Source organism: Lampetra fluviatilis, chromosome 29, assembly GCF_964198595.1.
Source record: "Lampetra fluviatilis chromosome 29, kcLamFluv1.1, whole genome shotgun sequence".
NCBI classification, from domain to species: domain Eukaryota; kingdom Metazoa; phylum Chordata; class Hyperoartia; order Petromyzontiformes; family Petromyzontidae; genus Lampetra; species Lampetra fluviatilis.
The window spans coordinates 9,006,847-9,024,227 of NC_136303.1; the positions used below are offsets into that span (position 1 = coordinate 9,006,847).

A 17,381-nucleotide genomic window follows, 5' to 3' on the forward strand; every position below is an offset into this window, starting at 1 on the left:
CCCAAGGGATGATGGTGTTAGTTGGGCAAACAACCTAAAACAGGACCCTCTGCTGAGGCTCATGGATAAAGAAAATAATACCACATTTGTGGAAGTGGGAGCAAGTTTCGCCAGCGGGCAATCACTCTCAACATTTCACAGAGTGGTACTTGCTTTGTCATCACACAAAGGCCAAGTCTATCCGTGACCAGGAGCCTTTTGATGTTAGCCACATCTTGACCTTGCCATGTCTGCCGCCTCCCCCGCAGGTGACGGTGGAGGATCCTGTGGTGTGGCAGAGCATGCGCGTACCGGCCGACCAGCGCTCCCTGTCGCTCACCGAGCTCGAGGCCGACAGCCTCTATGAGCTCGAGATGGTGGCCCGGAGCCGAGCCGGCAATGGGCAGCCCGCCATGCTCACCTTCCGCACCGCCAAAGGTATTCGGCCAGCACCAGAGCACCGGTGCGGAAGGGCGGGGCCCTTATCACGCGGGCAGGCAAGATTTTAGCCGGCGTTGCCGGTCCGCAGTCACTTCTGATCGTGTGCCGAGTTGCCCGAAATCGGATTTGTTTCACCCCAATCGCTGATTTGTGTCGTTGTCCTTCTCCCCCCACCCACTACCACCGCAACGTCACACCTTGCAGAGAAGAACAACAGTTCCCGCAAGCCCGGCAGCGGCCTGCGTCCCGTGAACCCGTGGCGCCGCCCTTCGAACGATGACAGCGGCGTCAACAGCTACAGTCTCAACTACAGCCCCGCGGAGCCGGACGCGCACACCGGTACGCTCGTCGCGGCACTCGCCCCCTTCTCGGCCTACGCCCTCGCTTGTCACGCTCGTGTCAAAGAAACGCATCTAGTTTTCCACTCAACTTTTAGCATTTTTTTTTATTTGACAAGAGCCCTATAATAGGCACGAACCGTAATAAGGGAGGGAGTGGGGGTGGCGGGGGTTACAGAAATTCCACAGGCCAGAGTTTGAACTCGGTGCTCCTGGGTACTGGGATAGGGGAGAAGATTGGGCTCACTGCCCCACTCATGTAGGGACTGTGAGCGGGAACGTGTCGCTTTTTATATGGGGAAGTTACGGCGAGGGAAGAAGAACAAAAGTAAAGGGAAAAACAAAACGGTGGGGGGGAAATGCACGTAACAAAATCTTCCAAACAAAGTAATCTCTACACACTACTCACCTTTAAGGTCGTCGCTTCTCAAGCCATCGAGCTTTTACCGTGGGGGATGCAGGGGGGAGAAATGTTGCAGCAAAAACAAAAGGGACCAATATGTAAACGTTAAACACTACGTCAACCAGAGGCGTGGACGTGCGATCTCGCTCTGTTGTGGCCCTCCGTAAGCTTGGTTGTGTTTTGGAGGCTGGGCTGGGATGGGATCGCTGGTCTTGACTCTGAGGTGGGCCGTCATTGAGATACTGGTTGAGAATCGCTGTTTTGATTTGTTTTCAGCCTCTGGGTTTCTGGTTGAATTGTTACTGAATAAATGCTGTTCATGAGGGCCAAAGTTATTGGGAAAAAGTGATGGGATTGGTAAAATGAAAAACCATCTTCTCCTTCCAAAGAAGACAAAAGGAAAATTATGCATGTACAGACAGTTTTAATCAATCTGCTACGAAAGAACACGGGAATTACAGAGCACAAAACCAGTAGCGGCTACTGTAAAAATGCTAAATGACTGACTAAGCTTTACTCTAACGTAAGTGATATTTTTGTTTCTCATACATAATAAAAATCCAGTGACTTTCTGAACATTAAAATTTTTAACTTAAAATCTTTGTCCCAATGCCCGTACAAACATGTCGCGGTACTCGGCTCTCTGTTTGCGGCCCCAAAACTGATGCAAAAATTCCACATTGGCGCTGCGCGACGCAGTCTCTCTCCGGAAGTCGCTCTCCGTGTTGTCTTGACCACACGATGGTACACATTTTTATATCCACTCCAGAGGGATCAATGGATTTGGCTCGAGTAGCCATACCGAACAAATGTTGTGCAAAAGCAGACATGGGGGGGGAGGGGGGGGTCAGGCGGTGGCAGTGTGTATGTACAAGAGAGAGGCATTAATCCAGCAACCATATCCATTTGACAAACAACATGCAGCTGTATCCTGAGTCTCGCTTAAGCCCCTGCTCACAGCGACCAAGGACACGGGAAGGCTGAGGCCTCGCTTCCACGTGCGAGGTCTCTCCACGGGATGCGTGCCAGCGTGGACGGCCCGCGGCACGCCCCAAACTTGCCTTGAGCTAAATCGATGCTGAGTAGGTGACTGCAGCTCGCTTTAAATCAACGGCAATCAACACCCGGGCGGTGGAGGGAATGTGGCTGGCTTCACGAGCGTTGCTTCATAGCCGCGAGGTTGTTTTTTTTGTTGCTAAAACCTAAAAAAAGAACTTTTCTCACTCACAAAATGCCGAGCCTCTTCAATGCCCTTCAACTGGCATTGTCATTTACGGAGTTTATCGTTAAAGGGAACTCGGGTGTAGGGAGTAGGTGAGGGTTAGTGGGAGTCTCCGCTGGTTTATTGTATTTGTTTCGCATGGAAAACAAAGCAAGCAGCTGTTCCGTGGTCCCGCCGCTCGCTCGCTACGCGGGGCTTTACGAGTCCGCCCTCCCCACCCCCCCGCCTCCTCTGAGCCCCGCAAAAATCTGAGATCCGTGTCACAGCTTTAAACGGCCAGACAGAGAAAACATGAGCAGTGATTGCTTATCTACGTTAGAGGATTTATTGAAAACAACCAAACTACTCTTTCTCCTTGTCCTCCTCTCCTCTGCGCCACCTTTACTCGTAACGCCATCTCTTGCATTTCTTGATTTTCCTACTCCAACTTTTCCCCCCTTCATATTCCTCCCTGTCTGCCCATCTCCTTCCTCCATCTACTGCCCCTCATACATTCCTCCTCTTAATCATCAACATCTTCACCCTCCTACTCATCCTCATCCTTCTCCTTCTCATGTTCATCATCATCCTCATCTTCCTTAACCTTCTGATCCTCCTCATCATCCTCATCCTCCACATCCTCATGCTTTTACCTACTCCTCATCCTCCCCCCTGTCCCCGCAGTCCCCGAGGCCCCGTGGGCGGTGAGCGTGCGCTCCGGCGCCAGCGGTGCGGTCTTCGTGTCATGGATGCCGCGCGGCACGGGCGGCTCCCCCGTCAGCGCGTTCCGCGTCGAGTGCCGGCGCGTGGGCCGCGGCGCCGGCGAATGGAAGGAGGCCGCGTCCGGCATCCCGCCCGCCAAGCTCGCCGTGCAGATCGACGGCCTCGCCGCCGGTAAGGCAGTCGACCGTCGTCATCGGACGCAGATCGTGGGGCGCGGTGGGGGCGGCTATGTTAAAACATAAATATATGTATTTTATCCAAATATTGTATGTGTTCATGTTGAGCTACTTTCGCACCGTGTGCAGACAACCGCGCTAATCGGAGGTGTGGGGGAAGGACGGCAAACTAAACACAAAAAGCAGTTCTAAAGAAATACGTTTTCAATCTAGATTTAGAAGTGCATAGCTCCAGTGGCTTCCTAATATCGGAATGAAGAGCGTTCCAGATGGCCGCGGAAGTGCACCTAAAAGCGCGCGATGCGGTGACCGTCCTTGTTCGATGACCGGAGTTCGCTCTGATTTATGAATATTGATAAAATACCAATTGTTTGGCTGTCAAGGGGGTGGCAATTGCCTCCATTCCCCCCCTCCTCCCACCGTCCTTCCGTCCTGATCTGCCACCAATTGTCAGACAGCTGATTGTTTACGAGCTATTCATGCATGTGGGGATGATGGCGCTGCCACGTTGTAATGGTTGGCACACTGGGCCTGCAATCCAGAGGTGACCAGTTCATCCGCACATTTCTTAATGCCCCCCACCCTCCCCCCACCCCTCACCTCTGCCCGCCCTGCAGTATAAATGGCTACACCACAGTCGATCGGCGGGTCGCGTGTGGCGGGGTAAAGTAGTGTGGCTTACGGCCATCTCCTTTCAATACGAGTCTAGTCGAAGTGGCTGAGTAGGCCCCAAAAACTCTCCGTTGTAGTTCGCTCCGGCGAAGGCCCTTCCGCCAGCGTTGGCGCGATTCGACACATTTCAGGGTCCGCAATCTTTAGACAACGAGCAAAACAAAAAACTTCGACATAAATCGTCGCGCAGCTTCTGACCGTCGCCGATCCGTTGCTCGCTTCCTTGACGCTCCCAGGCTGGGCGTACCGCTTCCGCGTGGCGGCGCTGAACGCGCATGGCGAGAGCCCCTGGAGCGTCCCCTCCACGCCGTTCTACCTCTCGGGCTCCCCCGGGGGGGCGTCCGCCTCCCAGCGAATGCTCGCCGCCCCCCACATCTCCGCCACGGAAGCCGTGAGCGACACGGCCATTCGCATCACCTGGACCGTACGTAACAATTTCAACGATCGACAATGATGACGATGATGACGATGATTACGATGATAACGATGATGCCCGAGAGTGCAGTAGCACTTAGTCGCAACAACCGTCTCGTGTTAGTGGTTTGCAGCAGGTTCACATCCCTGTCTGGGAAAGACGGTGAAATGAGTGCCTCATTTGTGGGATGCCAGTTGTCATGTGCAATAACTGGCACCCACCATAGGAATGTGTAAATCCAACCAAGATGTGCTGGTTCACCAGAAATGCCACATGCTCATTTGAGCAGGGTGGAGTAAAGTTAAAGGTGCGGCCGCGCAGTCACTTGCTCTCGCCTCCGCTATATTTGGTCTCTTTCACGCCGACCAGATGTCTCGGAAGAGTGTTGGAGTACGCACACTTTACCCCCACCACTTGTTACTTGCTGGTCGTCTAACTGTGGAGTACCCGATTTAAACTGCTGGGAGGACAGAAGCAGGTTGGGGAATTTCAGAAACTTGCTCGATTTGTTTCTAACTGCCGTGCCGGGAGACGGAGCAATAATTCTCAAGTAGAATGTTGTGTGTGTGTATGTTGAACTTCTTTCGCACCGTACGTAGCCAACCGTGATAATCGGAGGTGCGATTCATGATGATGAGAGTGGTGCGTGGATGATTGAAAATGTGGTAGTAATGGTGGTGATTATGGCGATGGTGATGACGGTCACGATGCCGCCGACGACGACGACGAGGATGATCACGCTGATGGTCGTGACCCCCCCCTCCGCCCCCACCCCGCGCGCTCGTCGTGCGCAGTTTGCGTCTGCCGCAGCTCCGGCGCAGCCCGTGCAGAAGGTGACCGTCTACTACCGCCCCACCGACAGCGACAACGACGAGGACTACCACAAGGAGATCCTGCACGGTGAGCGCCTCGGCGGCACCCGGCACGAGCCACCGCCGTCACATCGGCTTAGAGCTCTGCGGGATGTTTAGAGTTTGAGAGATGTCACGTGCGAGCGGCCCTCGCGCTGAGCAAGTTGTGTGCAGGTGAACACCATTCCAGCTACAGACGCAGCCTTCCTCGGTTTAGTGGCCTCAGGTCCGACGCAAATTCACAGTTTGAAAACAGCGCACAAATGCGCGCCGCTCGTAGGCAGTCGGAAGGTGCGGCTTCCCCGTCTTGCCGTACACGCGTGTGATGTGACCGCCGCGTTACATGGACAGTGCTGTCAGCCTTGTCAAGGCTGCCAGCTCAAGAGAGCTTAACGTGGTGGGGCCGTATCGTTGTTTAGATCGCCAACTCGAATGTGAAATGTGGCCGTCCCATTTTGTTGGCATGGGTTTTCTCATAATTTACAGAAAGCGTTGTAAAGAGAGCACATGCATTAGTATAACGGTCTGAGTTGTATGACGTGTGCATTGTGGGTACTTACCACAGTCATTTGAGAAATGAATGTAATATCTTTCAGATTTCTGTCTGTGTATGTTGTCCTAGCTTGCACTGTGGGGAGCGGTGGTGTAGCGGTTAGCGGGCTGCACGATGAACCCGGCGATCCGGGTTCAATTCCCGCTCACGGCCAACACCAGTGACGATTATCTGAACCGATCCTGGGCCTCCCCTAGGTCAACTCGGCCTCAAATGAGTACCTGGTGCAGTGTGTAAACATCGCCACTGGGGAGAAAAAGGCGGTTGGGCGTGGTGTTGGCCACCCACCCCCTCGTGTGCCGTTACGTCCTTCGTAGGTGCTCGCTAACAGCACTTGCCCGTACAGTCTGTTAAGGCCATATTGGGGATCCTTGTCTTTTTGTCTTTGTCTAGCTTGCACTAGAATTCATATTCATTTGTGTAACCAGGTTAGAGCTCAAGAGACCAAGCATAGACTCATTTGCAATATAAAGTACAGCAACGAAGCACATGCAAATCAGAGCAAACAAAACACGTCTACGGAAGACGTAGAGAATACTGCACGAACATAATTCACTGTTCAAGAGAACAAGTCTCCTGTAACTTTCATTCAAGGGGACGAAACAAAAACTAAACTAAACTTAACATTTTATCAGGTAGGGCCCATTGAGCTACATAGCTCAACGAAGTGGCCAGCGACCTGGCCTCAAATCATGGCTCAACGAAGTGGTTTATCATGTGGACATTTACAACAGCCAAATACTCTAAATGCATGTTTCTAAATGTCGAGGGGAGAAACCCGAGGACCTGGAGAATGATCCACGCAACCATGGGGAGAACATGCAAACTCCAAATATGTAGGCGTCAGGGTCAGGATCGAACCCACGACCTCCTCTATACCAGGCGAGGTAGCTAACATCTCGCCATCGAGATGTTTATAGTACAATCACGTTACAGGAGCATGAAGATATGTCACGCCGTAGCTGATTGCATCCTGCAGCTGATAAACACGTGGCGTGCCGCGTGAGTCACGCCGTCACGCGTTGGTCGAATTAATCCACGATGCGGCTCGGCCATAACAGCTGCCGTTCGCCGTTCCACCCCAGGGAGCAGAGACTGGCACGTGCTGAGCGGACTTCAGCCGGAGACGTCGTACGACATCAAGATCCAGTGGTTTAGTACGGCTGGAGAGAGCGAGTTCAGCAACGTCATGATCTGCGAGACGAGAGGTGGGCGAGCGCGAGTGCTGTGTCCGTCCTAACGTACCTTGCGCTGACAACCGCCTCGAAATCAAATCGCCGGGCACCACGAGTTTCGATGGCATCAGCGGATGGCCCGTTACACATTCAGATTTGAGTCACCGGCATGACGGCGTCGTCCGCAATAATCCTCTTGAACCCGATCTCGAGCTTGACCCCGATCTTAACCATGCCTCCCCCCCCGAACGTGCTGCTCGTGCAGCTGCTGGCAGCCTCCTCGACTTCACCGACCCCACCGGCCGCGACGGCGCCGACCGGCCGGCGCCACCCCCGGCCGTGGACAGCGAGAGCATGTCGCCGCACGCGGCCCCCAGCCGCGACCTCCTCTACCTGCTGCTCGGCATGGGCCTCGGCCTGCTGCTGCTCGTCCTGGTCCTCTTCGTCGGGCTGTGGGTGTGGCGCGCGCGCCAACACTGCCGCGGCTACGGCTCGCCAGGTGACGACGCGCTCGAGCTCGGGGTTCATGTTGGTGAAAGTCAGCGCCGGGACGTTGGGGGAGTAATTGGCTGCTGCTGTTGCTGCTGTGCATTTACACGTGACGATGAGCCACTTCGTTGAGCTATCATGTGTGGCAAAGTCGCTTCTGACAAAGAGCTGCATAGCTCAGTGGGCCTTACCTGGTGAAGTAAAATTAGTAGTCGGAGTATATTCTTTGGTTGTTTCGGTAAAGTCACATAGATAGTAACATCTAAATATATTTTTATTAAAATCTAAATCTATTTTTATAATTTTCTATATACGTGACTTTACCAAAACAACCAAATAATATGAATTCCCGTAGTCATGAAAGTATAGTACGACACGAATCCACGATAAACGCTTTTGTGTTGGTGCCATGTTGAGGCTGAATGTTTTGGCCAAATTGCTGGCAACGAAAGGAAGCACACTGGCAGCCGGTGCCTCGTGTGTTTGGTGGGGCGTGTCACCTCCATGTCTGGCTCCGGCTCTGGTTCGTGTTGGGCACTTCTGAGTGTTTAATGATGATAAAGTGGAAAGGGTACGAGGTTGAATAAGGTGGTGCCTAGTGTTTGGCGGGGGGGACATGCAATGCTTTGCAAGTCTCTTGACTGTACGTGTCTATGTATTTGTCTTAACCAAGGGGACGCCTTTGAACGGTTGTGATTTCACCGAGTGTTATCGGCAAGGTCTGGCTCATTTAAACAAACAGTATTTTAGGGCCCAATTTTTTAAAAGCGATCATCCCGTGAATACCAAGCTCACCTGAGCGCGTCTGTCGGTATTTTGTCCGTTTTCCCGCGTTCGCATCGCTGCTGCCAAACGCAGGCCCCGTGCTGCCCAACTGCAAGGCCGAATATCTCTACCCGAGCCTGGACTACACCTCCGTCTCCCTGCCCGGCACCGGCCTCATCAACGGCGGCATCGTCGGGCCGGCCATGATGAACGGCGGCTCCCCATCCCCGCCGTCCGTGGGGCCTCTCGACGAGCGGTCGGACGCCAGCGGTCAGCGCGGGGCAAGCGGCCCGGGACCCGGGGCGGCCGCAGCGGCGGCGGCTGCAGTCTCGTCCTCTTGTTGCTGTGGCAACGGTGCGGTGGCCGGGTTGTGGGAGGGCGCCGGTGGTGGCGGCGGCGGTGCCGTCGGGCCGCCCTCCACAGGACACCACATGGGCTGCGTTGGCTGCCTGGGACTGGAGTACCAGCAGCGTGGCCACCACGCGCTCAACGTGAGTGGCTTTGGGTGCCAGCGCCGCTTAACGGTTGGTGATGTCGGGTCAGCAGAGAGTAGCGTCATTGCGTGCCGGGCAGCCGATTTAAATCGGATGTCGCCTTGATTAAAGCGAGTCCCGATGTTGAGCGCATTTTCACTTGTTTCGGAAACGGTGTTCACTTCAGCAGCATCATGTTCGGAAACAAAATCGAGTTTAGATTGTTGGAGCTGTCTTGTTCGAGAAGAGGGAACAGGCCGGAGTCTCCGTTGGTGGCACCGAACGATACAAACTCCACACTCTCACTGTGAAGACAACCTCTCCATAGGACCAACAGCTGTTCCCTCATTTAATCGATATTGGAAGGATTAGTTGACCCACACCACCCAAATATGTATACATTTAGAAGACAGAGAAGACTATAGTTGTATTATTATTTATAATGTAATTTAATCAGGAGAGTCACACATTGAGAAGTTTGACCCAATTTCTTTTGACAGAGGATGCAAATGCTCGTACTCATGACATACTCGCAGTTTATGGTAATTACGCAATGCATCTCTTATTGTCAAGCTGCCGTTGTTGCGACAGTTGCCGCGACTAGACTTGCGACCCAAAGGTCGCCAGTTTAGTTCAATCTCCCAGCACGGCAGTTTATATAAATTCCTCTCCCCCACCGCCTCTCTCCCCACCTCTTCCGAGACGTATGTTCAGCGTATAAGAGTAGGCCACATGCCTACCGTCTGTAAGGGGCTCTAAAGAGCTTCCTTCGCTGGAGTCCCTCCCGACGACAGAAGTTGAGCGAGCCAAGAATTTGCGGGGCTGCTCCATTTCCTCCTGCCTTGCACGTTTTACATGAACTCGCCGCGTGATCCCCTGCGATTTGAGCAAATTTAATAATTTTGTCATTGGACCTTTCCAGGGGAGAGGCTTGTACCACGCGGTGCCACAGACAGAGTCTGCCGAGTGCAACGACTGCCGGAACTGCAGCAACAATAACAGGTGAGTGCGTGCTCCCGGATATTCATAGCTACGAACAAGGGACATGATGCATTTTCGGCTTGCTTGTAAATGGAGTGATGAAACTCGGCTAGGTGGGATTGTTGCAACGCAGGATGGTGAAAGGAGGCGGCGGCGGCGTGTGGAGGCCTTCATCCAGCGGTGGTTTGACGATGAATGCCACGTTCGCGTTCAGCATGGCAGTTCCTTAAGTGTCGGGATTGTTACCGCGGGTCCCATCGGTGAAACTCGGAGTTGCTTTTCCCAATGCTCTACAGATGCACCCTTCAAAGTATTGCACCTTCCCAGAAATGCAAACAATCAAAACACAAAACAATCAAAACTCGTCGACCATTGTGACCAAGTCTTTAAATATTCGCAAGCAAAAGCCTCGCAAGTGAAATTGAGAGAAGCAATTAAAAATAAATACCTGGGGTCGGATTGTTTTTTTCCAATGCGAATCAATTGCATTCCGGTAACAATTTGGTAAGCGTAAGAGTTAATCACGTGTAATCACCTGCTATGTATCCAGACACGAGTATAATGCAATGTACAATTACTAGGTAATTGTGCAGCCAGATTGAGCGCACTTGTAAGGCATTGCTCAATAATTGGCTACTTGTAGTCTAGCATTATTGCTGGAATGTTGCGTGACAATTACCGTATAATGGCCGTGTTATTAGCCGCTGAGCCTTGTTGGGAGTGCTGCATCAAGTGCCTCCTCCCTCGGTGTTGCTGTTTCATTTCAAATTTAAAGTTCGAGCAGCTTCTGGGGTTTCATTCGCAGCCCCCGTTTCCTTGGCAAGGTTGAAACGAACCGTGCGTGAAGCCAAGTTAGCTTTGTTTGGTCACCTATTGCCATCGTGGCCATTGAGCTGATGTCAAACTTGCACAATGCCATGGATGAAAATCCCACTGCTGCACGATGATTTTCTTTGTATTAAATACAGATCCCAAATTTGATCTCCCTGCTCAAGCAAACGTTTTGGTGACACTCGCCTCCATTGTTGGACATTCCACATTTTTACTTCCATAGGTCAAGCGTTGTTGCTCTTCCTGCAAAGTGGTGTGCATTTTATCAGCCCCCAAAGAATTACGATGATGGATTTTATTTGACCAAATAATTAGAATTAGAACTTCCATTTGTATGTCTAGTGCTCTGCCGTAACTCTACTTACATATAAAACAAACAAAGACAAAGATCCCCCGTGTAGCCTGAACAGACTTTTGGGGCAAGTGCTGTTTGCGAGCACACACACTCACACAAGCGGTACAGAAATGGGAGCACCCATATGCATTGGTGGTCGCGTGGCTGCCACACCACATGCACACGTGGTTACTGCCATTGCTGATATTATCCGTCACGTGGCACCTTCGCGGTGTTGATCACTGTTATCGCTGCCCTCGTCGCTGGCGCACGTGCAGGTGCTCCCCCAAGCCTGGCCGCTCGTCTCCGACCCCCCACGAGCCGCACGTGAGCGACCCTTCGCCCCGCGGCGGCAGCGGTGGCTTCGACGACGAGCGAGACCGCGGCGGGGGAGACGCCAGCACCGACGGCTGCGGTAACGCGGCCGGCAGCGGCGGCGACCCCTCGCCTCCTCCGCCCGAGTTGCCGCCGGCCGCCGGAGAGCCGGGCTCCGCCGACAGGTCGGAGGTCGACACCACCAGCGAGAGCGATGGGGAGCAGCCGGCGGTGGCGGCACAGCGGCGGTGTCCGGGCGCGCTGCTCGCGAACGGCGCCGCCCTGGTACCGGGCGCCCGCTGCAAGAGAGGCGCGGAGAACGCTGCCGGTGAGCGTGCGAGGGGGCAGCCTCGAGTTCGATTCCCGGCCACGGCTCATGTCGGCAGTGATTATCCGAACCAATTCGCGAATCGGATAATCGGCCCCCAATCATTGAGACGTGCCGGCCTCCGTTAGGTGCTCGCTCGTATCACTTGCCCCAGCAGTCTGTTAAGGTCACGTGGGGAATCGTTGTGTTTGCGTGTAAGTGTGTGCATGTATGGCGGGGTGAGAAGCCGGAGCGTAGTGGGTTAATGTGGCGACCGCCACACTACCAACGCGCCATCCCAAGTTCAATTCGTGGCCACGGCGAACTGGTCCTGTGCCTTCCTAATGTTGACTTGGCCTTAAGTGAGTACCTAGTGCAGTTTCTGAACATCAGTACCAATAAAACCAAGGCGGCCGGCCATGTTACTGGCGACACCCTACCCCTCTGTATGCCATCCCGGCCTTAACCCTTTCCCATTCCGATGACGTACCATTCCGAAAATCACCACTGATGTACCTGTACGTCATCGGAACGGAATCAGTAGAAAAACTATAATAACTAACTTTATTGGTACGTCTTCAGGTCGGAAGACATAGCGAGGCTTCCGCTCCTCCGATTAGCACGGTTTGGATACGTACGGTGTGAGAGGAGTTCAACATACATACATGTGGCACAGTTTGGCGTCAGCTATTATAGAGTGCGGTCGTGTCGCTACACTTCTCTGCGGTGAGGACAATGTCTTTAAAAAAAAACAACAGCGCTATGCCTCTCTAAGTAAAATTAACGCGAACCGCTTGCGCGTTCCGAACGGGAACCCACCACCCTGCAAAATTGCAGACGTCTCTGAACGGGAAAGGGGTTTAAGAACATCCCACCTCTGAGTGACGCACATGCTTGAGAATAGCACGCAGAGCACCGTTGTCACAATCATTTACTTACGTGATCCGTATCTCTGTTTCTTCCACAGAACAGGGTGGCATTAGGCACGTGAGGGTGCGGCCAGTCTCGGACTACATCCGACCGTCGGCAATGGACTATCAAATGGACAGAACCAAAATGCAGAACGGGAGTTGCAAACACACACCCCCCGCTGCGGGGAGCAATGGACTCTACCTGGAAATGCAGTTGCTGAAAGTGTCTTGACTTGCGGTGAACGCATATCGTGGAGCAAAGGGAAACGGCGGGAGGGAAAGTACAGGAGAGGTGGCGGGCAAAGTTTATGCAGTGTAAAATAATGAAAAAGAAAAGCAAGCATATTTATTTTTTTATAGTTTATGCAACTGTGTCGTCTTTGAATGTAGTTGGAGTCAAATGTTTTATTTATGTCAAAGTGGCCTTAAATTGAAATGTATTGCACAGATTAATGTGTGCCGTTCTTCCTCCCCATCTCCGTCATTAAATGAACATAAGCATGTAAACTTGTACATTGTGTTGAATAGGTGAATTGTTACTAGACGTTAACACTAACACTGCCAGTGTCCTATATTTTTTGTATATCTATGGGGTTAGGTACCAATACGTGCATATACAGCTATAAATACGGGAATGTATTATTATTGTTGCTGTGTTTATTATAACTCTGTGTACAAATGTACAGTGGTATTTCAGCACTTGCGAGTGTTCTGTAACTATAACAGAATCCTCTAAGATGTTAACGTGTATAAATATAGTTTTAAAAACTGTTTTCCCAATGTACTGTGTGCACACTGACTATACTTGCCGTATGCCTATACGTAACCTGTATTACTGCAACCTACAGCGGCAGGAAGCCGCAGCATAGCCCAGTGCAGTTATTTCATTGTGCAGTATTCCCTCGTTCTTCACGAACTTGCTGTCCGCAATTTTGGCTGTCCGCGAATCGCATCTGGAACTCTACACGGCTGCATCGAGAGAGAGAGAAAGATGGTGATGAGCTAAAGAGATAGAGAGAACTTCTCGAAGCTTCAGAAGCAGCTGCAGACGTTGTGCCTACGATATTCGTAGGCCGACATCACTCTCCGCAAAATGCTCTGTTCTTGAGAATCTCCGGAACGTATCCCTTGCGAACAGCGAGGGAATACCGTATCTCAAATCGCGTCTCTCTCTCTCTCTCTTCTCCGCGTCCAAACCAAGTGGGAAATTGTCAAAGACAAAGGGGACAGCTGCATGACACAACCTGAGCGAATAGGCACCGTTGATTTCTCACGCACATCCGTGAAAAGTAAGGGAAGGTTTCACTTAAGACGTTTAATGCAATAAGCCAAAGGATGGGAAAAGTCGATCTGCGTTCCGGTGGAGGTGTTGTAGATTAGCGCTGCCTCCTCCTGTCTGCGTGCCAGACCGCCGGCCCCAAAGAAAGGCCGGGTGTCTGTACTCACTTGCAAAATATATCATGAACGGTATCTTTTTTCTTACTTTGTAATGTGAATCGGTGTGATCTAAAGGAGAATTTCACTTTAAAATGGCAATGCCCAGTTGTATAACATTCCTCAATGGAAATGTCCCTAAAGGAATGTGACGCAGCTGCCCAGTATCCTTTTAACTCTACAATTGCCGGACGATGAGGAGCTTTGCATCAGTCTCGTCAATGGATGCCGCTGTGTTTGGGCGTGTGTCTGCACACGCAAAGACAGACAGCGTTAGTGTCGCGGTTAGCGCACTGCGCTACGAACCCCGCCACCCGAGTTCGATTCCTGCTCACGGCCAACATCAGTGTCGATTATCTGAACCGGTCCTGGGCCTCCCCTAGGTCGACTCAACCTCAAATCGGTACCTGGTGCGGTGCGTAATAACATTTCCACTAGGGAGACAAAGGTGGCTGGGCGTGGTGCTGACCACCCATTCCCCCCCTCGTATGCCTTTCTGGCCTTCATAGGTAGTCGCCAACAGCACTTGCCCCAACAGTCTGTTAAGGCTATATGGGGGATCCTTGCCTTTGTGCACACGCACTTGTGCGTCTGTGTTGCAACCTCGCCTGGTAAAACTTAAAACAAGGTAATTCTACATTTTAAGGATGTGCCTTCCAGACAAACAGGTTTATAGTATTCAACACAATGTTGATGAATGCACAGCGCAATGCTCAACACAAGCGCGAGAGGATGGGGAAGTGTATCGGCATGAGTTTGTGCGCATTGCATTGTGGATACTCAATCAACAAAACGCATTCGGTTATTGGCCTTCTCCGGTCTCCCTCTTATGAACCAGAGCAACCGCCTGGCCCCCGGCCATAGGAATGTCGATTTTCCACCACTGTCTACTGGTGGCCAATGTAAATGAGCGTTGCCCCAACTCTCATTTGAGCAGTTGTGTAGCCGTGGAGCTAATGGGTGTGAAATTAATCACTTGTCGGACACTACTAATCCTTGGCTGTGGCAATGGAGAACTTGTTGACTCGAAATCCTGAAATGTGGGCTTCTGGTTGAATTCGCATTACTAGGACAGTGTTGCTATTGTGTCGCTGTTTAATATGTCGACAGGAGATACGTCTTCCATTCTGCTGCACCGTAACGATATGAGTTCACAAAAAAGCAATATTCATTGAAATGGGTAAAGCTCTCATGGTGATTTTTTCGGTCATGTCAAGTTATACAAATTGTCATCATGCAAGTCGTTGTTTTAATGGTTTAAAATTGTCCATATTGTGTAAATGTTGTTCGCCATGGTGGAACCATGTTCCTTTCAAAATGTTCTCCAGAAAGCATTGTTCTTCACGCACACGCGCACACATTCAGCAGATATCTCTATAAACACGAGGCTATGACAGTGCGTCGATTACCCTCGTCACGATACATGCATGCCATCGCGTGTAATAAATTATTAACATCTATTTGCGTATGCCGTGTGTGTGTGTGATTAGTTCATGTGACCACTGGAGATGCTGCCTTCCACCGTAGTCTATCTTTTTTCACGCGCAAAAATTATTTTTCATTAAACCTTCAGAATCCTGACGTTTCCTCAAATCGTGATGTTCGAGAATCCTTTCAAACCCGATAAAAAAAAACACAGACCCAAATGCATGTGCAACAACAACAGCCGGACGACACTGTGGCGTTCGTGCCAGGCCAGGTGCACGTGAGGCCACGTGACAGACGGGCAGAGGTGGGGTGGCGTCAACAGACTTGGGGTGCCTAGCAGACTCACAAACTGCACTTGCCACTGACGACCTGACTGCGTTTTAGTTGCCAGACAAACAACACGCACACACGCACGCACGCACGCATACACGCGCACTCACATAATTTACGTATAATCCATGTCTGTTATTTTCACATCAAGGTGTTAACGTGTGCCACTTAAAAAATGTAAATAGGACAATTATTTAAATCACATCCACAACCAATATGAACCGTCATATTTAAGCGTTTTCCCAGAATGTGGTCTGTGTGTGCGCGCATGTACAAAAAACATAACTGAGTTGCCGATACAAGTACAATATATTCACTTAAGGAATTTCCCTTTGGCACTGCTGGTTGAGACTGCTTGAAACTGCAATATCAAGGCATATTAGAATAGCTACAATATTGTCATTTGCTCTGGTATCGTGGTGTAGTGTGATACTCCTGTGTTGTGACAACCCTGTTGCGTGTGTAACCCTCATGGATGAACGCCGCGTGACTTGGGAACTGTTATTGAGTCTGCTCACTGCCGAGACATGATGTCAAGGGGTAGTTATGCTCCTCGGGCAAAAAAAAACACATTCGCCATACATTCTCTGCTGTCGTACCCCAGCCAAAGCTTAAATTGTGTTAATGCCAGCTGCATGCAGTTATTTTTTTTATCATTTAAACTACTTTTTTTGTTCTCTGTAGTAGCACTTGTAAGCTTTTTTTCATTTTAGTTCACTATTCTGATACGGAGACAATGTATTCCTACACAAGTGTTCATCGTCACTGCCATTTTCTTTAATTCTCAAGTTCTTCTTCTAACACGCTGATCAGTGCTTGCACATTTTCTGCCGAGACGTGAAACAGATGCGCTATTCTACCTTGATGGTCGGTTGATAAGTCTTTTTTTGGAAATAAATATGAATTACTTTAAACAATGGCCTTAAAATCAGTGTAAAAGCATTGTGTGCATTTATGCTTGGGCGTTGTAATATATAATTAACCGCAGTGCTGCCTTATGTAACGCATAGAAGTGCTCCTTATGTTGTGTTGGCAATGCAAAAGAATGACACGTTGCTGACACGAATTATTTTTGTTTCATTTTAATTTATTTTAACTGGGGGGGGGGGGGGGGCGGGAGGGGATGCTAAAAATTTGCAAGTTAAAATATACTAAAATAAGATTATTTTTGTCCATACCGTAGAACATTGCTTATTGTTACAGCTTTGGCCAAAATAACGTAAGCTTGTGTTTTCATGTTTTCAAACAAAAGAAACACATTCTTCTTTAACAAAATGCAAATATGAGTTGTCGTTGTATCATTGCGTTGTTCACTTCAAACCGTGAACATTACATTCTACCTTGTGCAGCAATATTGTTCTAGAAGGTGGTAATCATGATCGGGTTCTTCACTGCCACCTCTTCAGAGATTACGTAGCCGCAATTTATACAAAACGTGAACTTTGACACCTAGCGATATTACCCGAGGCTATTGACGTATAACAGCAAGAAGGCATTACACTCGCGTGTATTTGATATCCAGAGCCTTAAAGACTAGTAAAATGAAGAACATTTCTCGATTTAGTAGCTAAAATAACAAACTCGTTTTGTTTTGGTGGCTTCTTGTTGTACATACTTGCTAACACAACCCTCTTTTAAATTAGCCATGTATGGTCAAAGCGGCAGTAGGCAGAGTAAGCATGTGTTTTTTTAATATATAAAGGTTATGTTTTGTATGTTTTATATATTTTTTTATTTTCCTGTCTTGCAGGACGGACTTAAATTAAGCAACTAAAGTGTATCATAATTGAGATCATTGTTTAAAAAAACATTCATGTTGAGTAATGTTATGTGCTATAAATGTGTTTTTTTAAGGT

The 17,381-nt window shown here is 50.2% G+C and overlaps 1 protein-coding gene across 4 annotated transcripts in view; it reads left to right on the top strand.

Moving 5' to 3' along the window:
• Positions 1–16,632, top strand: part of LOC144942999 (brother of CDO-like) — a 100,892-nt gene extending 84,260 nt beyond the window's left edge. For 3 of the 4 annotated variants that reach the window (XM_078870115.1, XM_078870114.1, XM_078870113.1), the window contains exons 7-17: positions 249–417; positions 625–759; positions 3,047–3,256; positions 4,170–4,357; positions 5,143–5,248; positions 6,838–6,960; positions 7,193–7,426; positions 8,275–8,672; positions 9,577–9,656; positions 11,079–11,443; positions 12,390–16,632. In XM_078870115.1, the coding sequence (XP_078726241.1) occupies positions 249–417; positions 625–759; positions 3,047–3,256; positions 4,170–4,357; positions 5,143–5,248; positions 6,838–6,960; positions 7,193–7,426; positions 8,275–8,672; positions 9,577–9,656; positions 11,079–11,443; positions 12,390–12,565 (2,184 nt within the window). In that variant the 3' untranslated portion in view covers positions 12,566–16,632. The remainder of the gene's footprint in view (positions 1–248; positions 418–624; positions 760–3,046; positions 3,257–4,169; positions 4,358–5,142; positions 5,249–6,837; positions 6,961–7,192; positions 7,427–8,274; positions 8,673–9,576; positions 9,657–11,078; positions 11,444–12,389) is intronic. The other variant, XM_078870116.1, reaches the window with a different exon arrangement.
• Positions 16,633–17,381: the final 749 nt, after the last annotated feature.